Source organism: Vidua macroura, chromosome 14 (genome assembly GCF_024509145.1).
Source record: "Vidua macroura isolate BioBank_ID:100142 chromosome 14, ASM2450914v1, whole genome shotgun sequence".
Classification (NCBI taxonomy): Eukaryota; Metazoa; Chordata; class Aves; order Passeriformes; family Viduidae; genus Vidua; species Vidua macroura.
Genome location: NC_071584.1, coordinates 14,406,254 through 14,433,647, shown reverse-complemented (window position 1 = coordinate 14,433,647; position 27,394 = coordinate 14,406,254). Strand labels below are relative to the sequence as shown.

General features: G+C 39.2%; 1 protein-coding gene across 3 annotated transcripts; it reads right to left on the bottom strand.

Annotated features, from left to right (window-relative positions):
- Positions 1-26,015, bottom strand: PHF6 (PHD finger protein 6). 3 transcript variants are annotated; one of them, XM_053990216.1, is made up of 11 exons: positions 25,865-26,015; positions 20,794-20,973; positions 20,513-20,614; positions 17,337-17,470; positions 16,992-17,035; positions 7,758-7,924; positions 7,438-7,581; positions 6,117-6,221; positions 5,094-5,227; positions 4,326-4,455; positions 1-4,036 (listed from the first exon to the last, which is right to left on the bottom strand). In XM_053990216.1, the coding sequence occupies exons 2-10, from the start codon at positions 20,929-20,931 to the stop codon at positions 4,326-4,328; spliced, it is 1,098 nt and encodes a 365-aa protein (XP_053846191.1). In that variant the 5' UTR covers positions 20,932-20,973; positions 25,865-26,015; the 3' UTR covers positions 1-4,036. The 3 variants fall into 3 exon arrangements, with proteins under 3 accessions (XP_053846191.1, XP_053846193.1, XP_053846192.1); XM_053990218.1 differs by having other exon boundaries at positions 7,758-7,921; positions 25,865-26,014; XM_053990217.1 differs by lacking the exon at positions 25,865-26,015 and adding an exon at positions 23,176-25,499.
- Positions 26,016-27,394: the final 1,379 nt, after the last annotated feature.

The window sequence follows — 27,394 nt, the reverse complement described above, 5'->3', positions numbered from 1 at the left end:
TGAAATTCATAACTCATTTATTGAATATATATATGCAAGGATACCAATAAAAAGAAACTAATACTGCAAACTACAACTTTGGAAGTAAAGCCAATATAACAGGAACAAAATATACATAACATTGTAGATAGGAATGCATTCACCCTCTTCCATACATTCCTTGTCTTTACACCTAATGTAAATATATGCTAGAGCAAAAGCTGCAAACATTGGCCTAACCTGAGTGCTTTGACAAGCAACAGCTCTCCAGGATTCGTTAAGGGCTGAGATGTCACTGCAGACTAATGGCTGTGCATACATACGCAGGTATAGGAACTGCTTCACCAAGTATATAAATCAAGGGCTGTGTTCTGTTTTTTCACCTCCATCACTAATACAGTGGAATCTGACTCTGGTGACATGGAGAAGAGTTATTAATTGCTATCATGCACTTTCAGTTCTCTTCAGATTAATTTAATCTAATGAGGATTAATTTTCTTGTCAATCTGATTCAGCTTGTTAATATTTTTGGAATGCACTGATTATCACCTGCCACTTAAGTCTGATATTTCAAATAAATTATCACCTCCTCATTTTTTGCTCAGTTTTAGCATGAAGTTCTTTTTCCTATAGGCAGGAGTAAGAGGCAAACTCTCTTCTGTTACACTACATTTTGGGGCCAGATTTGGCAGACTCAAACCGTTGTAGATCAGCACAGCTCTTTGTACCTAAAGCTGAGACGCTGTGGAGTGCAGGTGTGGCTCCTACTAGAGCCTTATCACAGAACCTCCTGTGGAGCAGCCCGTGCTGAAGGAGCAGATGTTCTGCTCCCCTCATGCTCGGGAGCTGCACTGACACTGAACCAGCCCTTTCCCCCTGCCCTGGACAGCACAGCCCACTGCTATGGGCTTTGACCTTGGGACTCTGGCATTGCACCAGCTGTATCCTCAAGATATTTGAACAGGATCCTTGTGATGCCTGTCCTTCCTTGGCACAGTCCTTCTGGGAATAGCAGAACCACAGATCTGGGAGACCACAGTGAGTTGGGGAGATCTCTTAATGGAGAGGTGCAGGGAGCTGGGGAGAAGCCTCCCTTCTCAGAGGGTTCCAGGCATCTTAAACAGCACACAATCCTCTTGTGAGCAAAATAAATGCCCAAAGGCAAAAAGTAACAATAATAAAATAAAATTTAAAAAATTAAAGTGAAACCAGTTTGTAAAGACAAGTTTTGTTGAATTCATGACATTGAATTCTCTGATTGTGAGATGAAAGCAAAAGGTGCCTAGTAAAAAAAATCTCAGTAACAAATTGACTGTATTAATTTAACTAGCTAATTTAAACATACCTAGTTCACCTATAGAGCACTTTCATTACTTCTAACATTTCTGGGAAGGCAGTAGATGCTCCAGAATAATCTTCAATATATGCTTGCAAAGATTACATTGCTTTACAAAAAAAAAACCAAAAAAAACCAAAAACAAAAACCAAAGCCCAAAACCTGCAAACAAAACAAACCCCCAAAAATTCAGACAGACTGTCTGAAATTCCAAGCTAAAATACACATAAAAAGACAGTAATGGCAGTATTTTTTCTTTTAAAAAAAATGATGTAAATGTTGTATACTATGATACATTGTCATGCTTTTTAAAACTACAATTAAGGACGTAAGAGATGTACAGTAAATACACTGCTGAGGTACATTTCTTCTAAATATTAACACCACGACAGAATTACTCCCCAGCAGGTGATGCTACTTGGGAACATATACAGTTTTTACATCGTAAGGCACTTTTACCCAGCATACATGAGTTGAAGTCAGTTATGACAAATTTGAGGCTTGTAAGAAAAGGTTTTTGCTTTTGACTTTGCTTCCATGAATTCTGAATTGATTCACCAGGCCATTTCAGCACACAGGGGTAACAGGGAAACCAGCCACTCGCTTTTCTGCTACCCGAAGGTAAAGTGCTGTTCTGGTTCTTCAAGGCAAGGTATGGGTTAATTTATCCACAACAGGTGAGTTATTGGACTGAATATTATACTAAGCCACTGACACAATGAATTAGAGCTCAGTCTCAAGTACAGTCAGTATGCTGGCAGATCTACCCCATGCAAACTTAGTTAAATACAGTAGCTGCAAACCAAGTGCCTTTTTTCCATGGGAGGGCCATGTCTGAGGCACAAACTGAAGTAATTTAAATATTGAAGGATGCTATTTTGCATTTTAAAACTGTTCTGAGTGGCTGAAAAATGTTCACATTCTAGGAGAAACAAAACACCTTGATAGACAATTTCAATAATCCATCTGTCATTGCAATTCAAGTCACGCTTTTAATTTTGAAAGTTACAAATACAAAATAAAAATGAGCAATGGCATCATGTTTAGAGCAGTAACTGAATATTTTCTGTACACAGCAATATTTCTTTCCAAACGGGATTATTCTCCAGGAAAGCAGACAGAATTGATTGAATTCTAACAGGTAAAATGTTAGAAACTCCAATATACAGTAATTGAGTCCCTCAAGACATTAAGGGAATGCATAAGAAGACAAATGACACACGTTAAATCTTTTAAAAATACAAGTAAAAAATGCTACAGAAACTCATGTTACAAATGAACCATTTTTGCAATACCAATCACAGAAGAACTGTAGCAGTTTATAGTCAAATCAGTGTCTTTTGCTTGTTTCCTTCCTTCAAATCCAGAAGTTTTGTTGGGAGTTCAGAGTGAAACAAGTCAAAACCCTAAACAAACAATAAGGTGATGCGGTAGCAACAGACAAACATGTGGACTAGATTCAGCTTTTTGGTTTTATTTAAGTAAGTCTGAGGATGTGCTTTAACAGACCAATTGAAGAAGCCAGTAGCCATTAGAAATGACAAGCTGTTTTGAAAGCAGTCAGAGGACTGTTCTGTTAGGTTTGGTATAGCCTAGATCTGAGCGTTCCCTCAAGGAACATCAAATTATAGCAAGTAGAATTCCATGATGTGATTGTTGACTTGACAGAGAAAGGAAAAAAAAAATCACTAAAACAATAAGGATGATACACGAACTTTCCCATATAGTGGTCATATGATTAAAAAATAAATACCAATCTAGCAAAAAAGGTTGTTTCCTCATTCTTCTTACAGAATATGGGACCTTTATGCACATTCTTGACAAAACATGAAGTGTTCCACACAACAGAGAACACCTGAGGTATGGACATCAGATATGGTGGCTAAATTCCATAGTGAGTTAAGAGTTGTAACTCTCTGAAGTAAAAGAGATTGGGCTGCAAAGTCCAAACATTTGTATAGTAGGGTTTTAATCACACTTGGTGAAGTGTTCTTTGTAAATCAGGACACAGAAAGAGGTGGATTTTTGGGGAAAGAATGAACCACAGCCCTTTGGCATGAGTTCTAAAGCTCACAGCTCAGAACCAACAGCTGCTCAAGTAAATCTCCCGCAAACAATGCCGGGTGGAATGAGCAATCACAACAGGAACAACCTGAAATGTTCAAGCGTGCTTCGTGTACACCGAGTCCTTTCCTACTGGGTGCTTCCCGAGCAAAAACAGCACGGCTCTGCCATGTACAGCCTCCGGAACTTGTGCAGGAAGAAAATGCAAAATTCACAAAGTACCAGCTGGTTGCCATCACGGACTTGTCCATGTTGTTAATTAAACTAGCTAAGACCTTCCCTCATTGTGTGAATCCACTAAACAACTTACACATTCCAAATCGTAAAGTTTTTATTCAGTCCAGAAATATAGATCTTACTTCATTTCAATGTCTGCCTTAACTTTTGACACTGTACATATTACATATCATTTATATAGTGTTTCATTTTTTTTTTCCAGACACTGCAGACTACAAACTACATAATATTGACATGTAAAACTCTGCCACTTACTGAAGGCTCACACACATGAACGTTTCAGGCAGTTCAATGAAATTTCTAACAGAGTTGGGTAGTAAAAAGTTACTAACCCTTTTCTGATTTTTAGAAAACAATTTAAAAGAATTAGTAGTTATGATGTCTTAGCCATTCCCAGTTCTATAACTCTGTCCCTTGAACCTGTTTAAAAAATGATGAAAACAATAGTAAATTTAAAATCATACAGAAAAGCATTTCACAGCTCTGACATTACACCTACATTTAGCAATAGAAATGAGGGCCTCCCTTCTTACACTGTTACAAAGTCAGCTGGATTTAAAAAACAACAAATCCTCCCCATTCTTCTACAGTATGCCAATAAAAAGTACTCTGCATACACTAGATTTAAATACTTCACTGCAGTAAACTACATTAATTGTATATTGCGTTTCAGTCTCGGTAACAGATCTGTCAGGAGTAACTTCCATACCTAGTTTCCATTGAGCTGCTGCTGAGGAATGTCATTATGGTCAGTGCCTGATTTGCCACGGCTTTTGCTTTCTCTTTCTTCGTCCTCTTCATCTCTTTCATCATTTCCACTATGGTTTTTACAATAGAGTCTGGCACAATAAAAGGAACAGTGAGGATTTACACTGAAAATATCCATCAAAACCTTACTTATCTCTCAATTAGTTTTGAGATGTGCTACGAGTCAGTTGCAAACTCTTGAATCATTCACAGCTTCCAGTCAAGCATCAGTTAAACTGAGAAGGAAAACAAGCATCAAGAGCAGCCAACAGAAGTGTGACCAATGCCAGCTTTGCAGAACTGCCTCTCACTGCTTGGCGAATGCCCTCTCGTGGGCACAGCACGGCAGCTCAGCTGCAGCCAAGCCGCAGCTCTTCAGGAAGGATGGAAAGTTGTGGGGTCCAAAAAGCCCCTGAAGGAAGCTACAAACACATCAATATGGAGGAATCATGACATCAATTTTTTTCATCTAAATTATAGATTACTGGAGGAGGAAAATGTAATATACGTCAAATAATTTTCTCCTTTCTCCTATCTACAACACTACAGAAATTTTAATTAGCTGAGTAACTGAAATGTTTCGTAAAGTTAACAAATACTTAAAAATACCATTTTAAATTAAATAATATCCTCTTTTTTAAGAACATATTGACTAGCCAAGTTAGGCAGAAAAAGTGTCATGAAGTATCTTTACTTTTGTAGTAGATTCAACAATTACATAGGTCCTTACTTATAAATTCCTCGTGACATGTTCTCAATGTATTTAGCTTTGTCTTCTACTCCACAGTGGTAATGGTATGTTTTTATGCAGGCTTTGATTTCACACCCAATAGTAGCACCAGGCTGGCTGCAGAGTGTGCATTTCTGTGCAGGGGAAAGAAGAGAACGGCAACATTCAGCATCTCAGTCTTTTGTTTCTTAGTATTCAGTTTAGTGTCCCTCATATTTATGGCTAACATTTTGGAACACAGTAATTCCTCTGGCAGATCACCCTTCCAATGTAAAGTTAATCAAAGACATGGTAAACCAGAAACTGTAAGATACCAACACACAAAAATGCGAACACTAGGATTTACCTGTCTGTTGCACAGAAAACTGCTACATGATTGCAAAACATGTTCTTGCATTTCCAAGGCCATTTTATTGCTGCTTAAGTCAGTATGCTAATATATAGAGAGTCTTAAATTATTTTTTTTCAAGGAACAATACTGCCAGTTTTTTATTCTCTCTCTGATCCCCTATAAATTTCTTAGCACTTTAAAAACATCCTCACTTTTAATAAAATACTGTGCAATGTTTTACCAGCATCCCCATCTCTGAGATCTTAGTATGCTTTACTACTAAAACACCTAAACAGTTGGAAACACTGGTTTGCTTCCAATTTTAGAGAATATATTCACTGCAAGAACTGCATATTCTCTAATTTTATGTGCAGCTCCACATAGTGTGTTTTTAGTAACACAGGTCCAAAGCTGTTACTCTCTTATAGTTACAGCATGGCTAATATGAATCATATGATTCTATGATAACAACAGTTATGTACATTGTCATAAAGAATCCCAAATACCACAAGCCCAAACACCACTAATATTAAGGTGATTCCTATCTGGCTGCCCTTCCCACAAGTAACAATATATTTTAATTTTGTGTTTAGAAAAAGATGGAAAAGATTACTTCATAAACAGAAGGAGGCAGAGCTATACAGGACTTAGCAGTATCACTAATACATTCATCACATTCTGCAGGTACATACCATTCTTTTTCCTCTCTTGATTTCTTGAAGTACAGTTTTGATATCAAAATCACCAAATTCTGCCCTTGAAGTTGTTGTTAGCTGGACAGTGCCAGAAGAGAACAACTGTAAAACAAGCAAGTCAGAGTGTCAGGTCACCAAGATGTTTGGAAATTTTTTTCTTTACAGGAATAACTGAGCACTGAACATCCTGTTCTTCAAAACACACAGTTTTGTGATCTCAGACAGCATGTGCTTTACCAACAAACTAGGAAAACCCCTGTGCTGAGCAATTAAAGTATTCCTTCTGATCCCCACCTGACTGCTTTAATTAGAGTTGTTGTTGCCTTGGAGACATTTATTTTAAAAGACAGAGGAGTAGATGAGAAATAATGATAGGATGAAAACAAAGTAGCAAATGGGAAATATTACCAATTACACTACTCAACTTTTTAGGAATATTCCATTTCCTTCCCTGTGACATGTATGCAATTTAGGTTCGACCCTGATGTCAACAGAGCTGTGAAGTCCTGAGGGATGAAAATGGAGAACAGAAGTACCATCCCTTCCATCATCATCCTGCTATATTCAGCTTTAACTGCCTTAAAACTGAAGTTAGGTAGACAAAGTAACAAAGAGCTTTGCTAGAGTAAGACTCAAAGCTGCTGGCACAAACCAGCTCTCTGTTTAGTGAGGCTGGATACAGAAAGTCAATGAGTAACTCCACAGATTGCCTTGTACTATTTATTCATTTTGAGATACAACATGAACCAGTGAATTTTGTTACCCAAAGCCCCACCTCCCTCATGGCACTGTCTGCTCATGTTCTTTGCAATTAGATCCTGTTCAGGCTGACAGTTCTATAAACATGATCATCTAAATGCAAGAGCTTTCTAGAACTTCCATATCCCCCACTCTCCTTAAGTCACACAGCCTGAATCAACAGGTCAGAAAATTAACAAAGTTCATGGATTCTTCTCAGATTGTGCCTGAACGCCTATGAAGCTATTTTATTATTGGAAAGTATTCTTTTAGTTAGAACTGTTTTCTGTTTTCCTTTTAAAATACTTCATATGCATTTAGACACTAAGGGAGCATTTTTAATAAGCTGAAGCATCTCCCTGAGCTAATTCCATCTCTTAGCATGAAGCCAGCTTTTATTCATATTGCCTGCAGTGAAAATAAATGAATTGCTCACTTTGCAACACTTCAGTGCTTAAGATCATCAGCATACAGACAATACTCAGCATAATTACATGTGAGGGTACTGTATTAAAATCCAAAATAGCAATTCAGACAAAATTCACAGACTAGACTGGTTGACAACAATACTGTTACTCACCATGCACTTATAGTGTGCTGCAGCCTTTTTGGCATTAAATATATGAAGCTTTCCTCTAGCTTCATTTTCTTCTTCACCTGCATGACAGAATCCACATTTAGGTTTTGTATCACTGGGGCTGCTTCTGTGGGGAGACCTGTCTCTCTGAAAGAAAAACATTTTACTAAAATATACTGCTGGGATACAAATAAGGTTGCAATTTAAAAGCCTGTGGCCACCAGCTGGAGGCTCAGACAAATGCAAATTTTAATAAAACTTATATTTCAGAGAAGAAATATGCAATTCTGTCTTCTAAGAAGTTTAGTATATTTACTGCTTACATAGGAACTGCTTTCTATTTCATCTGTGCCGTGTGAGGATGTAGATCTAGTGTCTTCTGATTGCCCTTTTAAATTTGTTTTTCTTGGCTTTCCCTTACGACCCCTCCTTTTTCCTTTGGGAGGTGAAGGCTCCAATTCGTGTTCATTGATATTTTCTTCTAAATCTGCTTTAGAAGTCAGAAAACATAATTAAATAAGGATCTCCACAATTTTATAAAAAATAAACTAAGGAAAAACAAAACAAACAAACCATAAACCAGCCAACCAAACAAACAAAAACCAAAGCAACCCACAATCCACCAACACCAGACAAGAAAAACCACAACTTGTATTTTCCGAATTTTGGACAGAAATAAAAATAGCACCTTTTCCCCATTTATTACAAACATGCAACTGCAGATCCTGAAAACATTACTTTTTATATGTCACACAGCTTTGCATCTTGATAACATAAGAAGGTTTAGTGTTTCTTACAACTTCTACTTTCAGACCTAAAATGTGTCCTCACATACACATCCTCACCTTCACTGAAAATAACATTAATTTAATCTACACTGAAACTGGAAAGTGTTTTCATCCATGAAATATGCTAATAATTTATTAAGATTCATAACTACAATGTAAATGGCCCTTCACAGTATGCCAATGTACCCAAATAATATCTCTCTCCTTGCTTTATTAATTGATGCCTGTTGACTTAAGAAAAAAGTTCATCCATTGGGTTATAACATCAAGCTTTAAAACTGAAAAGTATTTTGCCTTCAGTGAAACAAATCTACAATTTTATCTCATTACAGAATATTTTTAAATCTTCAGCTAAAACCAGCCTCCAGTTTAGAGGAAATCATCCCCACTGACAACATCCCATATCAAGTATTTACAGACTATTAGGAACATAAGAACACATTTTTTAACACAGACATGCCAAAGAGGCCTGACAAGTTCCTTTGCAAATGTCAGCTGAGCTGTGAATGCTACAGAGAGCTGAGCCAAGCCTTTGGGCACACTATCCTTTGCACAACTCACAGCTCTAGAGAAGGTAACAGATCAATTCTGCAAGATTAAGATTGCTTCCGGTAAGCTCTAGTTAAATTGTATCTGATAATTACACCTAACAACCAGCTCTATTCAGTCACTAACAGCTTTCCTAGTCACAGAAGCAGCCTCCTTTTTTTCCTTTAATATGTAGCACCCACCCCTGCTCAAACCACAAACATATTTCAGCAGACTTGTTTAAAGAACACACACAGACCCTGCTGAAGGACTTTTCTTCTCTAAATCCAAACCACAAACATCAGTATGAGCCCCCAAACAGAAGAAATGAGAAGACATTCTTCTCATGGCAATGAGAAGACCTGGAACATTCACTTGATGGATACTGCCATATTATTTTAGTATCCAGATAGGACATCATAGCATTTAGTTGGAGACTAAATGCTGCCTTGCCAGCGCTCATCTTCCTTACCTATCATCACATAAAAATCAGACCACATTTCTATCTTGTGGTAACAGTGACTCAACTGCACAAAAGTTGAAGTCAAAGTGCTGAACATATTCCACAGCCACCAAGTGGGAGCAGAAAACTGAAGCCCTGGTCCAGCCTGGCACACAAGGACATCCTGTTCAGCTCCATCTATTGTATCTGTCACTAATCCCAAAGAAAGCTACAGCTTCTGCTCAGTTATTAAGGAAGGACAGAAAACTCACCAAAAATGCATCACAACAGGTTATACTGACATTTATACAGATCTGCAAATTATTTTGGTTTAAACTTACAGATTATACAGCTATATACAGATTTGCCCAAGTTGCTACTAAGACACATCAGACTCTCTACAACATCCCTATACTTTAATATATAAACTAAACTACTCTTTTCTAATTGCATGTCAAAACCACCATTTATTTTACTCTGAAAAAACTAAATACATGATGACACAGGTTATGTAATGAAACAATACATTTTACATTTCTTCTCAGTATTTCCTATCTAACGTTATTTTTCATTTGTCACCACTTGTTAAACTCCCCAGGCAAGATAATGCAATTTAGATATTGACCTCTTGGATTGTATATAGCAAATTTTATTACAATCTGAAAAGCTCTTTCAAAAAGAATTCTCTTTTATCTTGTTCATCATATGAACTCTCCACTGATTATTCAAATAAATTTGTGAATATTTGTCTCTATTTTTACATTTACAGAAATCATAGACAGTTATTTTAGAAAAATAGTCTTACAAAAATGTGACTATTGAATCCATGACCCTTTAAATGACATCAATAAGAAGTTAAAAATATTCCTTCCAAAATAATTCAAAGGACTTCCCTACTATTTCATGAAGCAAACATAGTCCATGCACTTCCACTCCTTATTTTTTCCAAAGCTCCTTGTCAATTTTGTCAGCCAAAATGTTTTCCACCCCAGTCCACCCTTATTTTCTACAATAACATTAAAGCATGTCCTGAACTCTTTACTTACAAAACTAGAAGTGAGTTGTAATTGCTAAAAACCAAGCACACCTTATGAAAACCAGTTTCTTAGAAGTGTCAATCTCCTCATAGAGTAAGTTCTTAAGTGCTATTTTTTAGTCTATAATTATTAGCATATTTAAGATTTGAAAAGTAAAAATGCTGTATTTTTAAAAGATAGTTTCAGTGTAAGATAAAAAACCATGAAGAATGCACAGCTTTCCTTAAAGGAGAACCCCTCTTCTGTGCTCAAAACGATGACTTTCAGAGAAGGTCAGACATTAAAATCCAGATGCTACATGACACCTCTTCTCTAAAACACAATTCCTTGAAGATTTACATCTCCTACTTCAAGTGACGTGGACCTACAGAGTAACAGCACCAAGATGTGAGATCTGCTCTACCACACCTGTCCTCCAAGACTGACACCTCAAACATTAGAGCTCCTCTCGTTTTTACAGCACCATGAACGCGCAGAACAGAACAGGGGGACTGTAACCAGCCATCAAACACCAGCCATCTGCCCTGGATGGTCTTCATGTTTAATTTACAGCTTGGTGGGTGCCCTATCCCTCCCCTCAAGCCCACTGCCAGCTTACCCTGTGTCCCTGGCATCTGATGGTTGGGTGTTTCCAACTTCTCATGTCAGCTTGAACTAAGGAAAACACAAAAAGTTGTTCAACTCCTCCCTGACCAGGTGATGTTTTATCATGGATATCACCCATCCTCTGAGTCCCCTGAGATTCCCTAGAATCCCTAGAATTCCCTCTTCAACTACCCCCCATCACATGTCCCATTACTGCATTATTTTTTAAAATCATGACAATTTTCTCAACATAACTTTAGATAAAGTGTTCTAAGGAGGTTTCTATGAGCTTCCCTCAGATGTCCCTAAATGCTAGATCTGAAAAGAGCCCAATACACAACATGGCCTGAGAATTGGGGGGTAAGGGTAGGAATCAAGAAGAAACAATCTACATTTTAAAAACCACCTAGGAATATGATATTGTAAATTCAAAAGAGTAGCAACAAGCCCCTAATTTGCATTTTAGAAATCCATGAGCAGTACAAAGTACCACAGAAGGAACCCTGGCAAAATGCTGTATTACATCAACTGTTAACAGGGAGATTCAGCTTCAGAGAGAAATCTAAAAATTCTCCTTTGATCATGACTAGAAGGAAAAAGAATCAAGATGTTTTGCTGCTTAAAATAAGGCTTGGCAGAGAAGAGGTGATACCAGTGAGATATCACTGATCCATACTGCATCAGCTTGAAATACACATGGAACCCCTTTCCAAAAGCCAGGTTAAAGCAAAATAAGAAAGAACTAAGTGATTTAAAGGTTGTGAAAGAACAAGTAAAAGAGGATGTGTACAATAAATACAGCTCTATTTACATCCTACATTACCTTAAACAACAGAGTAAGAGAGCCAGAAACAAAGCAGGCTGATTTTATATGAGGAAGATAAAAACTAAAACTACTGGCAAAATATATCTGCAAGTAGAACTGGACATGAAAAGAAGCCAAAGCATAGAATGTTGAAGGGGCTACATAAATCTGAAATCACACATATGCAGGTAAAGTTTCACAGTGCATTTGGGATAAAAGAGAAACTAAAATTTCAAGGAACAAAATCAATCTTCTTAAGATTTTTAGAAGAGAAATGGAATATAGCAGAGAAAGAAAAGAGTACTTCAGCATCCTAGAGTAAAATCTCATTAAACTGTGACTGAAACCAAATAAACCCTATGAGCCAACATCATTGTTTTAAATTGGAAAGAAACATCAAAAAAAACCCAGAGAAGAGCCTTATTGGCCCAGTAGTTAATACTAAAAATGTGGATGCATCTATATGCAATAATAAGAATCAGGGATTTGCATAAACCCCCTTGCAATCAAATACAAAATCAGGTAAACTAATCATGAAATCATAATAGTTTTTATCAGCAGATGTTGTGAAATTAACGACCAAAATGCTGAATATATTTTTGTGTTATCTTTTTCAATGGAAAACAAATAAGTTACATTAAACACATCTAAACTAAAGTAAGAACAGAGAGGAAAAAATTAAATTACCCCTTAGGTCCTGCCACATAGATAATAATATGTTTTCCAAAAGCCCCAGATACTTTAAGGAACTGATGACTCTTGTCCAAACGTTATTTGTTATGAGGTACTTGAGATAGTTTCTTTAATTAAGCATATTTAACACAGAAAAATAATAAAATAGTCCTTACTAACCACACAATTTAAATGCATTTTCAAGCAAAGAAGCACTGGCAAAGACTGAAGACAATGAAGCACTTGGCTTATTTGCACAATCACAAAACTTATGACCCCTGGTCTGATGAATTTGTTGAGTAGCTCAAGCCTCTCTGTGTAACACCTTGCCTAGATGGGAGGGAGAATCAGAACACCACAGGACAGCTCCTCAGACAGGACAAACCATTCACCACACGACTTTTACATTTTTTCTTTTCCATGAGCCATGTGGTTTTCCATAAGAAAACCCTGGTGTGATGCTTCTGCACAAACCCTCATTAGTCTCTAATGGGACACTGCTAATTCCCTGCCTGGACCAGCTGCTTCTGTGGGAACACCAGGTACACATTTGATGCCACACCCAGGGCAGCAGAGGAGACAGACATCAGACAGACACCAGGCAGGATGAGGTAGCAGAGCCCAGGAAGACTTTCTCACTGTCCAAATCAAAACGACCCCAAACTGCAACATTACAGGAACATTTACACCTGACTGTTACTGCAAAAAATGTGAGGCCAACCTGTGCTAGGAGCAGTGCTACAGAAAATGCACCAGGGAACAAACACTGCTTGAAAAATCCAAAGATGAATCAGAACGTTACCTAACTAGAATGCCAAAAAGTTGCAGATGCTTTTCCTGCCAGTCTCTGGTTTTCACAGCACTTTGGGAAAGTACTCAGTGCACTATAGATTGCAGGGCCCCTAAACAGGTCTCAGAGAAATATCATCCTGACTCAATTTACTGAGCAGTGTGAGAAGCACAGATCCCATGTCAGATCTTTAGAATGACAAAAAAAATGATGCTAAGACAGGGAATGTCCTTATTTCCACTGTGGAAACATAACTCCCTGAGGCTTTGAGCACAGCTACAACAGAAATTACAGACATTTTATTTTCTGACCCCACAGCTCCCAAGCATCTGCTTTAAACATTAATAAGAGAAGTCACACGGCTTTGATAGTCCTTGTCTTACCACTGGGTAACAGATGAAATGACATTCTTATCTTAGTTTATATTAAACTATTCCTCATCAGCTGAATTTGTTTTAAATTCAACACATCAGCCAGGGCAGCCCCACCTGCAGGGAACTGAGAAAGGCCAGTTTTTTCATTTTTCAACAATTATTTCCAGTACATTGGAATAAATTCCAAGAAACAGCTCCAAAACATTACTTCAACAATACTTCATTCTTCGAAAAGAATAAATGCAATTGTATCAAACTGCACCGTAATTCAACTAATTGTTAGCTGTGATCATTTGAAAGCACTGGCACCAATTCCTGTAACCTATTAGGTACTGAAAACTTAGACAGCTTGCCTAAAATTATGAATTAAGCTGTTAGCAGAAGTTCAGTTGTTTTGTTAAATTTGTAACCAGCACGGCAAAAACCTAGATGTACTTTTTCCAGTTAATGGGAACAAAGCACAGAAAAATCACTCTGAATTACACAAAGGAAATACACAAAGGAGAAATACAGTTTTCCTACTCTATGCCACCTAAATACCAGGCTAAATAGATAAATCCAACAATCTGTTGAAACAGATAATGAATTTAAGAGCATAATACTCTGCTGCCATGTTTCACATTTTCATATTCAAAGAAAGTAGAAGGTAGTTCATCAAGTCCTGTCATGTGAAGAAAAATTAATTCCCCTTACTCATTAATTTTGTCTTGATGAGTAGATACCAAGTCTGATGAATCCTCACACCATCTGAATTTCATAACAGCAATAAAAAATATCTATGAGGTCCTTTTTCTTAAGTCTTAGCAGGTAACTTAATTCCAGCATAGGTCCTTCAACATTATTTCCATTCAGCCTCAAGAGATTTTCTTTAACTGTTATTAAGTGTTTAACATACAGTCTTTTCAAACTAGAACTTGTAACTAAAGTGCATGAGCCAGATCTCAGACTTGGGCAAGTATGCCCCCAGAAGCATCCATTTTCTAGAGAAGGGAAGGAAAAATTTCACTGTTATGCAGCAATGCTGCCTACAGAAAATAAACTGTTCTGGACAAACCAAATACTTCTATAAACTCTTTGAACATCTACTAACATAAATGACAGAATAAAAATACTTGGACTGAAACAATTAAATCTGGATACAAAGAACCAAGCATAAGAACCCACAGATGTTCTAAACTGACCAAGAAAAAAAAAAAAAAAAACACAAAATAATAAGAAAAAATCCCCAACCAAAAAGCAACCCAGAGAAGGAGCAGTTAAGTTTCCATCAAAAAGGACTGATGGTTTCAGCACCTCCCTGCACCCACACTGGGTGACAGAACCACAGATAAGCTTTAACTGTTCTGTTAGGAAAACACTGCTAAGCAAAGATTAGTGAAAATGAAACTAAAACAAGATTAAAAAAAAAATAAGCCACTATGTTAACATCTAGTTTCCCTGCCTAGTCTATTCACTCTTCTCTGCCAAGTCCCTTACCTGGTTTCACACGCCATCATTCTTTCACATTTAAATGCCTCCTTGACATTCACATTTTCATCAAGAAACAAACAAAAAATATATATAAAGCTTAATCTCACCATCCAACACTTTCCAGTTGTCATTTCACTTAGCAAACCTCAGCATTTAAGTATTAAGGAAAAAAAACCTCCCAAGTCCATTCTGAAACTCTGAAAACCACCCTGTAATTTCTGCCTGCTAAAGTTAATCAGTGTTCAATGTAGCAAAACACCATTGCTATGGAAATTACTTATAGCATTGTATCAGGCATATGCAATGTGTATTCCTACTTTCCAAAGTTTCCAAAACTGTATGGACTAAAAAGAAGACATACTCTTTGGGAAAGAGCACTGGGTAGAATTTCAGTGAAATATTAAATAAAGAACTGAAAAAAGGAATGTGAAGTATAGCTACATATAGCTCTAGAAGTGCAAAGCTATTTCCAGGAGTGTAAAGCATGACAGAAGGAAATATTTCAAACAAAAACAAATGTGTGCAAAGTGCTAAATAATATACTATCAGGTTCTTTGGCCTCAGCAGTTCTGAGTGACATTGAGGGTAGGAGAGAAGAAATACACAATCTAAGAGGCTGCTTCTATAAGTCTAGATTAATGTTTTAATAAATCACCACCATCAACATATAATTAAAAACCCCACTAATTTTCCCCATTATATCTATATAAAATTTAAAAGCCTTTGCTGTTAGAAAACAACACTGTAAAACTGAAGATAATGGTTTCTGAAAACTCTTAAAGAAAAGCACAAGTTCAGATCCTGCAAGAAATCCCAAGCAGAAAAAGTAATCCATTGGTTTTGAGCCCCGTGAAGAATTGGAGGCATTTTTAAACTCATGTCAAACACTGTGACATTTGTGAGCAAGTATAGAAGATTATTTTAAAATATCAGTTAAAGATATTAATCTCTCTGGACTCAAAATGTCTTTAATATTGTGTGTCTGCTAACACACAAAGCAATCCCAAAACAAACACAAGATAACATGGCCTCTTCTCTTTGGAGAACTAATTTTAACATTGATATTATTTTTCTTGTTTAAACCCAATAAGAGTAAAATTGGAGTTTTATATATAGGCACACAACAATAATTATGTAAATAGAGTAAAAAAAAGAAATCCATTTTCTTTGGTATTTTCTGCTGCCTTCAGAATCTTTCTGAACATTGAAATAACATCCAAACCTTTACCATTACCTGTAGCATAAAAAGCAATACATATCTTAACAATACATTTGGCCTAGAGACTAAAGTAATTTATGAAGTTTAATCTTCACTAAACAGTTGCATAGTCCTCATTAGTCAAATCTGTGGACATTTCAGTTGAAAACAATGCAAGAAGTAAACTACCTGTTTGCATACCCAAATTCAGATACAGTAGAAAAAAAAAAGAAAAATACTTAATAAAAACACAACAGCACAAGTAGTTTGGAATTTTAACAGACCACACAATATATCAACATTTGTGGCATTTCACTATTCTTTTCTACAAAGCTTTCTACACAGCTTTAATGAATGGATCCATAAAACTGTTTTTTTTAATCAATATGATTCAGAAACTTATCTGTAAGTGAACTCATCACAACCCTTTTAATTTGCTATTGGGTGTTTCTTTTTTCAAGAGTTATACTCTATTCACTAGTCCAAAACCTAATAAATATTTAGGAACATTATCTGTAGCAAGAGTCACCTGTTATCTGACAAAATATTTCAGATGTTAGTATTGTGAATACTTAACTACAAATATAAGCCAGCTTCTTCCAAGAAGGAAATGTATAACTTCTACTGAAACTTTGGTTTTATGGAGCATCATATCTTTTGAACATCCTAAAATTTATAGTTGGGGTTTTTCTCCACCTCAGTCAATATTTTTTAGAGAAAATACAGAAATCAGATGGACTTCCAAACTCATTGTTTCTCAAAAATATGTAGCTCTAATTTTTACTGAAAACATTTATATTCTCCAGAAAAATTAAATTTAACCAAGTATCTTTCTACAATGGGAAAAATTTATATTGAATAATTTTACCTTCAGAGTTATGCGTAGTTTTCTTGTGTTTTCGACATAAAATCCTATAAACAAAGTAGTTGAAAACTGTCAAGTCAGTCACGAATCACAGATTATTTACTCATCTTTTAAATTTAAATGCCAGTACATTTTTCTCCCACTTATAAGACTCACTGATACACAAATCTTGCAGTGAAAATATGCTTTTCTAGCACATCACTTTTGAATGCCACAATCATATTTAGAATTTTTTGCAACAGTTTTGTTTAGATTCCAAAGTGGGGTTTTGTTTTGCTTTGTTGTTTTTTAAACAAAGAACGTAAAATACAAATTAAAAAATGAACATAACAAATAAATAATAGTTACATGTAAATGCCTTGTGAAGGTTTCTCTCTTATCTGAGCTTTATCATGCAAAGCACAGTAGTAGTGATATGTCTTGTGACACGTTTTCACATCACAGCCAATGGTCGCTCCAGGACAGTGGCACAAAGAGCACATCTGGAAAGGAAAAGAAAGCACAATTCATGTTGCTTTGTGTTTAGTACTTCTGAGGTCAAAAATAATATATTTACCACTCTGGTGACAAAATAAATGGATTTATGCACTTGGTATTACTCTTCCCACTCCCAGGTGTTTCACATTTTTTATTTTAAAATTAAGACATTTGTTACAAGTGTGCAACAGTGCAATAACCATCAGATGCATTATCAACTCAACCACCATTATCAACTCAATGAAGAAAGTAAGTAATTTATTTCTGTGGAATGTATCTGATGAAAGTGACACAGCGATTCACCTGAATATCCCCCTCACAAGGACAGTCTGTTTGTATTGTCCATTTCAGAAAAGTTAAAATCATAATTGCACCTGTTTAATTCTGAATTATATTTTAAAGACAACAGGGAAAAAAAATTACACCCATTTGAGGAATGAACCCTGCAGTCAGAAATACTGACAACCTGCGAATTTACTTCAGCATCAGCAGCTAACTTTACTTTTTTTTTCTACAGTTATGTCCTAAAGTCCTTTCCAAAACACTGAATTTAGTAAAATATTTGGTAAGCACAATTAATTTATATCAACTAAACTAAATTTTGCTCTTTATACTTATATTGCACAGAAGATTAAAAGTGAGGCTGTTGCTTTACTCTTCTTTCCCATTAATTAATTCTTCTTCAGACACATAGATAACAGCTATCTAAATTAGCCATCTAAATTGCTCATGGTCCTTCTTATACTGTGGTAGGAAAGGAAGCAATTGACAGTATCACAAAATTGTTTTCTTTATTGTTCTCTACTGACTTAGTATTCCCCAAAATCTCAGGATCTCCCATTAAACTCACCACCCAAGACAACTGGAGCTTTTTCTTTGTATCCTGCATATTGCCAAACACCCCCAAAAGGTTACAATCAATTCCAAATCTAAGTATATAGGATATTCCATACATATATATATATCTACATCTATATATATATCTGTGGATACATTTTTTCTCCACTACACTCATTTAGTCAAGTTCTCCTTGCTACTCTCAAATATGCCAAAAAATATACCACCAAAGTTACCAAATATACCACCAGCCTGTTTTTCAATTTTAACAAAGTCAACTGAACAGTAAAAATGTCAAAGCCTTGGATCATCTCCATTTACTCCTCTGCAAGCTCTGAAATGGTAGTTATGTACTGTTGCCTAGTTGTTATCTAATTTTTATGGGCATTTAATCTCATAAATCTGTTATACATGATGGTTTGCTATATAATAATTGGTGATCAAAGTCCTTTAGAAAAGCCTAGGCTTACATATCCAGCCAATCAAGTTTAGTCAGAACCTCAGGTTTTTTTGAAAGCCAGAAATTACAAAAAGACAACCTTCTTTTTATGAACACCATGATGTGCCTATAAAACAGAGTACACACATTTTAGACATGTTTCTAGTAAGTAATAAAATTGTAAAAAAAAGTAATGAAGTTATTCCACTGGCGCATGTCTGCTGTCCAAATGGTCACTAACTCAAGTTATTTTGGGTATATAAGAAGTTTGATAAGCTGCAAATTAGGTATGTTCTTAAAAAAAAAAACCAAACCTTTCCATTCACAGATACTAGAAATAATACAGATAATTAAAATAATTAAGATATCAGTGACTTGTACTTCTAAATATTTAGACTTCACAAACTTTTGTGACTGGCCTACCAATGTTTGAATCTACCACCTTTTCTCAGACAGATCTATTACCATCAGAAAGTCTCTACCTTCTGTCACTGTCACTCTGGTAATGAGGTCCCCACTGTCAGAGCCCACCTGGCCAGCAGCACCTCCTGAGGGAAGACAAACTGAGCCCAGGCCATTAAAATATTCACCTAACCCAGTGCTCTGAGGTTTTTTGCTGAATGTGTTCCCCCAGAATGGACCAGGCAAGCAGACCTGAGAGAAGGGATTTGGGCTAATGATGAACCTTTACCTTTAAACTTCCCACACGCCAGTGGAGAAAGACAAGTTCCTCCAGAGAGTGATTCAGAGCTGCAGCTCTCTGCCAGCTACAGAGACAGGCACCTAAGTTAAGATCTAAAATTATCTTGTATGCTTTCTCCAAAGAGGAACCAACTCAGGACTATGAAGCCATTAGATTGACCAGATCCAGGTTTTTTACAAAAACCTGAACAAAGTGTCTAGTACACACAGCTGGTGAGCTACCAGAATGGAGCCATTGCAATGGCAGGAACATAAAGAGATTCAGAAGCAGAAAGAGAAACCACCAAAGACATAAAAAGAAAAAACATTTGAAACCCTTTAAGAGACACAAGTATCAAGAAGTTCCTTTTTGATCATAGTTTCATTTACTACCATGTTCTTTGGAAAGTCCTAATCACAACATGAATGACTTGTGAACAGTTACTTATTTCAGCTAATTAGAGCAAATGAAGTTCCTTGGATGGGAAAAGATTCAAATGAAACAGTGGATGAAATAGTAGACTATTACTATAAAATTGTAGTTCTACAATAATACTTTGGACTTCCTTTAGTGGTCCAAGAACTGGTAACTACGTAGAGTGCTTTAAATAACTAAGCTGAAAGGTTTTAATGTGAGAGGTGAACTGATCATCTGCTAAAATTATTTTTAAAAGAGTCTCATTTATTTCCCCAAATTAGAAAACAACTAGTTCTAAATAAATAATACTAAAAGAATTCCTTATGAATTAGCATCTCAGGAATTTAAAAAAAAAGTCATTTCTGCTCAATCTCTTTAATTTGGTGGAGCTGCAAGACTACTGTACCTCATAAGCCCTCTATATTCACAGCATTATTTTTTAAATCAATATAAAAGGAGAAAAAAGTGTATTTGGTAGTTAAAACTAGATTTTTGGCAGCAAACCCAAGTACTGGTAAAGGCACAATAACAATAAGAGCCTAGAATGTGGCTTTCAGAAATCTAACAGAAAATATTAAATAGACTAAATACACTGAACAACTTCCTTGCAAACTTTATGGAGGGTATGAAAAATACTGTCTTCCATTTTCAAGAGCCAAAATAGGGACTTACCAATTTTGTGCCTCTCTTTATTTCTTTCTGAATATCTTCAATAGAGAATCCACCAAGACTCTCATTATCAGTGTGTGAAGAAACCAGTGCGGATGAGAACAGCTAAAATTGCAAAGACAAAACCTGTATTTTAATTTTTAAAGGTATAAGTGATAGAGAAAATTATAGATATGAAACACACCAAATTGCAGTGGTTAATCGTGTGTGCTAATTCCAATCTGGGTGGCTTTTCCACGTGTTTGCAGCGTTTTCCCGGCTCCATCCCATTGCCGGTCACTCACCATACACTTGTGATGTGCCGCCACCTTCTGGTTCTCCGACATCAGCAACTGCCCACATTCGTTATCTTTATTCGACCGACAGAACCCACACTTCCTTTGTCTGGAGGAGACTTTCTTCTGTCCGACTGAGCTTGTCATGATTTTAAATGACCTTAGAATGCCACTGCAATCCTGTCAATGCTACAGGGAAAAAGAACTAAAATCAGCATGTTAACATCAACAAAAGGCAAATTAACATAGCTTAGTAAATACAGTATTGGATGCTTGGAAGTGATTTGTCCCTTTTCTTTATGCTACTTCAATATAGCCAAATAAACAAGTGACTGGCAGAGGTAGTATTTGGCCAAATTTTAATGATTTTTTTTCAGCAAGAAAAAGCAGTTTTTTTATGCAAAAAAAGTTTGAGAATTAAAATAAAACTTTGGATGCTAATACAAAAGCAGAAAATTGAAAAGAAATAAGTGGGAAATACAACAAGAGAATCAACGGAGAAAAAAAGTTACTGCAACTCATTTTTATAATTGTTTATTACAGGAAAGGAATTTGTAGGGGGAAAAAAAATACATATATGTACCTACATGCAATGAAATTCATGCTACTGAACTTCTTCAAAAACAGAAGCAAAGAAAAACAGAGTCCAGCACAGCCTCCTGCACAGGTTTTGGCTGTAAAGGCTCACAAAGTCGAAGGGCAGATGAGTAAAGAGTGGAGATGAGATGATAAAATGTTTCCACTTTTGGTATCAGAGGTATCTTGTGGCTACTCGAACAGCATTAGGAACAAAATTTTAGACACCTCTCTGAGGTGCTGCAGTGGAAACCTCTCCACGACCAAGTTAGTTTGGCAGTACCACACCAGGTTTCAGTAAGTGCACGAGAGCTGCTGTTCTCAGCTCAGAAAAGCAACTTAAACTCAGCATGAATCACAACCTTTTCATGTGCTACCAGCAACACATTTTAAAATGTAACGCTGAGGTCACAGTGCCCAACTCAGGCAGACACAGCTCCTGCAAAGTGAGAATACTCAATGAACGTATGAATTTCTTGGCTCAGTATTAAGAAGTTTGTGTTCATTTTCTTCTACATCTAACAAGAAATAAAAAAATCATCTTCTTCAAATAGACTTTCTTAGAGCTTTTTACTCTGGAGATTGGAGCCTTACTACCAGAATTTGCCACAACTGCAATAAAATCCTCCCCAGCCTTTCTCTTCATTTGACTCGGCTAAGTAAGAAAAACCACCGTAGGGTTTGATATTTGTGTTGAAAAAAAGTGTAAAATCCAGCCATAAATAAGAGCAGAGTTGCAAAACATCTGGACTGGGCTACAATGGCACAGATCTGCATGAAAATACACGGCTGGTCTCTGGAATTTGCATAGGCAGACCCGGTGCTCCCCAGTGCTGTCAGAAGCTCATAATGCTGGCATCACTCACTCCTCTAACCGAAAGCAAAGGAACGTCCTCAAGTTTCCGTCAGCGCGTCCTCCTGCTGACAGACACTCCTGCTGCCTCCTGCTTCAACAGATTTTCACAGACCTTGTAACTGTTTACTGCAAAACTCCTGCTCAAAAGGTGCCTGTCCTGTCCCCCTCGCCTCTCTCTCCCAACAGCTCCATTTGCTTTCTGTTCTTACTGCGAGCAGTTTGCAGTTTATGCCGCTGACGCACACTCAGAACAAGAATGCAAAGATTTCGGATCTTGCTGATTTGCACAAAAAATGTGCCAATCTGGATAAACTAGTCACACCCTTTTGCAGTGGCAATAGGGAGTCCTTAAGTGTTAAGCACAAAAGAATTATTATACTGTATTCTTCTAAAGAAAAAATAAAACAAGACTATTCTGTAATCCCTTCTGAGCAGAAAGAATGGCTCCTGAAGAGACAGATAGACAGACAGATATGTATGTATGTATATTAAAAAATAAAAATCTGGGTAATTTTTAAAATTTCAATAATATTTGGGAGCAGAAAAAGACCTACAAAAGACAAGCAGGAAGTAATATCACAAAGATTACTTGTTTACATCTCACATTCAATAGATCAGCAGAAATCACACAGGGATGTTTAGAAATATACTAACGAAGTAATGTAAAAGGCAAAAGTTCTAGTTTTGTATAAACAGTTTAGTATATACACATACAATCACTTGGGTCTACCTGTTTCATTTTATATTCAGATAATATTACTAAAATATTAACACCAACAATATTTTATTGTTATTAAAAGGAAGATTAGGAATTTCGTTGTACACGTACACAGATCCTACTGACTCAGGAACAAGAATTACTAATAAAACAAAGCTACCCTTCAATTTAAGCAGCAAGTTTGTATTTTAGAAAATGAAAGTAAATCATAGCACACATAAAATTTTTAAGTGGCTCTCACCATATTTAATTTATAGGAAAAACAACTTTCCAAGACACAAGATTATGAAGAATCTTCTCAGAGCTCGCTGCTTTCCACCTTCCAGCGCACAACAGGCACGTCACTGCAGCAGCACCAGAACCTGACACAGCCTGACTTCCTCAAGTACTTCTGCATAATTAGATTTTTTAAGGCTTACAGTAAAGTTAAAAATAATGCCAATCTTTACTTGATACAGGGATGCTAGTGTTTAAAAAAAAAAGCAAATATATGTTTTTAAATACTTCACAATTACAAATAATTTAACACTTGAAAAATTATTCAAAACTCAAGCAGGCCAAAAAGGAAATTCACGTTCTTTTCACCATCAGATTAAATTACTCTGAAAGCATTTTACAAGGGTATCTGAAACTTTTCTTTTCAACCCCACATTTGTTGTGGCTTTTGTTTGTTTGTTTGTTTCACTGGGCATTTACCCTATTTATACATTTTTAAAGAGTGTTGAAAAAAACTTTAGCATGAGAAACATCTCTAGACCTCTCCATAAATTATATCTGCTTTCTCATAAATGGGAAGAGACACTACTCTCAGACCACTTTTGTGTCAAAATGCACTTATCCTGTCCATTAAAAAAAGAAACAAAATATTATTTTCTGAGAAAGATGAACCAACCAAGTAACGCAGCTACAGCCCCACAATTCTGAATCCAAGTACTCAAAATTCTGTTTTCATCTCTCAAGTTAAATCACCCAGAGCAACTAATCTAGTTTGCCAAGTATCAAACTACATTTCATTGGAATGAGGAAAAATGCAACTTAAAAACAGCTCAATATTTTGGTTTTCCATGTTTAAAAGGCTAACAAATGAGTAGGAATTACAAAAAACAGTGATTATATCTCCTGTTGATAGAATCTTGGTTGTCAGCTTTGTCAAAGTCTCACAGACTGGATCACAAGGAGTGACGTACTGTGGAATCACTGGCTGGGAGATTTTCACTGTCTCCACCAAAATGGAACACACATACTACAGACACAAAGATTATTCCATACAGATCAATTTTCCATGGGCTTGATTTAAGAAATGAGAAGTTACACGTACCCTAGAATCACACAAGCAGAAATTCACTCAACCATTCTTCACCGAAAAATTTGGGTTCATTTGCACTCACATTTCTTATGTTAATACTAAAGTATTAAATGTAATGCTTTCCCTCACAGCATCTTTATTTTATCTTTAAAGCAGCAGGTTTTACACCCTCCTGTAGCTTCTGTGCTGCTTTACTGAGCTTTAGACAACAGATTTCCTAATATAAAAGTGCAAGTTCAATAACTCTCAGGCACAGGATGCCCTCAGTGCATGAGACATTGTTCAGCACCAAAGAATGGAAAGTAACCTGGACTCTAATTTCTATTTACTGCCCAAACATGTTTCAGGAGCCTGATTACAGGAGTTAAAACCTCACCAGTATTTCCTACAAAGAACAGTGATCTCTACCCCCTGCACTTGTAAAGTTTGTTTTGCTGTGTGACCTGTATGATTCCCAAACTATATTTAAAAAAATTAGAATTTGTATTTGTGAAGAAAATTTCAGACTCCTAGGGAAAACCTGTGATAAGTAAACAAGCTTCAGAAAATGCCAGTGCAGATGCTGAAGTGGTTTGGTCTCTCAGGAAAAGCTACAGAAAATATTTGTGCTGATTTTTCCAAGACGCTCACTGGAGATACCAGAGTCACAAGCTTACAAGTGCTTCGCAGTTTCCCGGGTGGGACACTCATTGCTGGGAGGTTTATTTTGGAGAAAGGGGGAGTGAAGAAGGGGAGAGGGGAAGAGTCCTGTAGGGTTCTGTAGCTGAGAACCCAAATCACAAGCCTCACAGAAATTTTTATCCAAGAGTTACAGTCACACAGCATCCTACAGTCACTATAAAAAGTAGGATGGGAATTTATCCATGCAACTTCCTTAAAAAAAAACCAAAAAAGACCCGAAGAAGGGGCAGATGCGAGGGGAGAAGGGGCAGATGCGAGGGGAGAAGGGCAAACCCTCGAACGCCTAAACAATGAGAGCAGAGCAGGTGACTACAAATGACACAGAGAGCCCGCGGTCAGGGAGATCTGGCAGACGGCGCTGAGGGATCTCCAGGAAAGTTTACATCCTCCCACGGGGAGCGGGAGATGGGCCGATAGCGGCACCTCCGTCCCTCCCCGGGGGATGGACGGGCCAGGACGGCATCCCCCCGGCAGGAACCGCCCGAACCCCCGCGGGGCCCGGCCGGCACCGCCGGGGCCCGACCCCTCCCCAGCCGAGGGGCTACCGGGGGGAGCGCGGGGGACGCGGGAAGGGCGACCCCCACCCGATTCCATGAAATTCTGGGGGAAACGGGACCGGGAGACAAGGGGGGGGGCGGATCCTCCCTGCAAGGAGGGCGCGGGCCGGGGCGGGCGGAGCGAGCGGCACCGGCGGCCCGGGGAGGGGGCAGGGGGGCGGTACCGGCACCCGGGGCACCCTGAGGGAATACAGCGGGGTGCCGCGACCCTTGCGGGGCTGCATGGGCCGGCCGAAGCCCCGGGACCGGCGGCGGCTGCGGGCGGGCGGGCCCCCCGGGCCGGGGGCTGCGGGCGGGCCGGGGGCGCCGCGCCTGCCCCTGGAGCGCGGCGCGGCGGCGGCGGGGCGGGCAGCGGGCGCTCGGCGGGTCGGTCGTCGGTCACTCACCCGTGCGGCGGGCGGGGTGCGTGCGGAGGAGCCGCTCGGCACGGCCCGTCCCCGCTCGCGGGTCGCTCAGGGCCGCTCGCCCGCCGGGACCGGCGCGTTCATTCGGGGCTCGGGACGCGCCGCCGCCGCCGCCGCCGAGCGCACGCACGCACGCACGAGCGGACGGACGCACGCACGCACGCACGGCGCGCCTGGGCCGCGGCGGCGCTGCGGGGCGGTGCCCGATTGGCGGGAGCCCGGCGGGGGCCGCTCGCGGCCTCCTTTGCGCACGCGCGACGACGCGCGCGCCTTTTCCGCTCCCGGTTCTCGCTGCCCCCGCGGCGCTTCTCCGCGAGGCCGGGAAACGGAAGACGGGGGTGTGTGGGGAACGGCGGCTCTGCGCGTGCGCACCCGCCGCCGCCGCCACTTCCCCGCGAGGTCCCGGCGCGAGCGAGCGGGGCTGGCGGGAGGCACGGACACACAGGGAGCGGTGCGCATGCGCTGCGCTCGCCCGCAGCCGTTGCGGGGGGGGGGGGGTACGCGGGACTCGCGCTGCTGCGGCCGCGCAGCCGCAGTGCCGCGCGCGTGCGCAGAGCGGGCGGCGAGGGGCGGGCGGCGCTGCGGCACCGCGCGCGCGCCCCGTGGGGAGGGGGGAGCGGCGCCGCGCGCGCTCCCTCACGGTGCCCCCTTCGGCCCCCCCCACCCCCGACCGCCCTCACGGCGCACTGGGCGGAACGGAACGGAATGGAACAGATTTATCAAGGGTGGAAGAAGATCTTCGAGATCATCGAGTCCAGCCGTCCATCCACCACTGCCCCCACAAGCCCTAAATCGCGTCACTCGGCAGCAGATCTAGGCGCCTCTCAAACACACCTTTGGTTCAGGAGGTGCAGTGGCAGTGCTGGGTGATGTGGTTTAGTGGTTTTGGGGTTGCGGTGCCAGCGCTGAGGGGATGGCTGGGTTTGATGATCTTGAAGGTCTCTTCCCGCCTTGACAATTCCACCATCCTAAACCACATCACTCAGCGCCAGGTCCAGACATCTCCTAAACACCTCCAGGGACGGTGACTGCACCGCCTCCTTGTGCAGCCTATTCCAGCACCACCTGAACAGTGGATTCCTTTTTTTCTAATCTCAATCTCTGCTGTGGCCGTTCAAGGCCGTTTCCTCTGGTCCTCTCCCAGCAGACGAGACCGGCCGCACCTCACTACCCGCTCCTGTCAGGGGCGGTGAGGTGCCCCCGGAGCCTCCGGGAGCCCCGGCTGCCTCAGCCGCCGCTCAGCGGACTCGTTCCCCGGTCCTTGCAGGAGGTTCCTCGGTCCTTGCAGGAGCCCTGCTGCCCTTTGCTCTAGCACCTCCACGTCCTTGTAAAAGTAAGAGGTCCACAACTGAATGCAGCGCTTGAGGTGTGGCCTCACAATAAGTAATAAAAATGACACTTCTTTTTTACAAAGTTGTCATCATATTGCACGTGTTGACCGGATTACAATGTAGTGAGGAACCCAAATGCCGATACACATTTAAATTTTCAAGCTGTGCTACCATTTTATAT

Excerpts from the sequence above, each read along its gene's own strand:
- PHF6 (XM_053990216.1), bottom strand. The coding sequence starts at position 20,931 with ATGACAAGCTCAGTCGGACAGAAGAAAGTCTCCTCCAGACAAAGGAAG. Across the intron at positions 7,582-7,757 it reads AAATAGAAAGCAGTTCCTAT|AGAGACAGGTCTCCCCACAG; the intron begins GTAAGCAGTAAA and ends TTTTTCTTTCAG. Across the intron at positions 6,222-7,437 it reads CAGCACACTATAAGTGCATG|TTGTTCTCTTCTGGCACTGT; the intron begins GTGAGTAACAGT and ends CTTGTTTTACAG.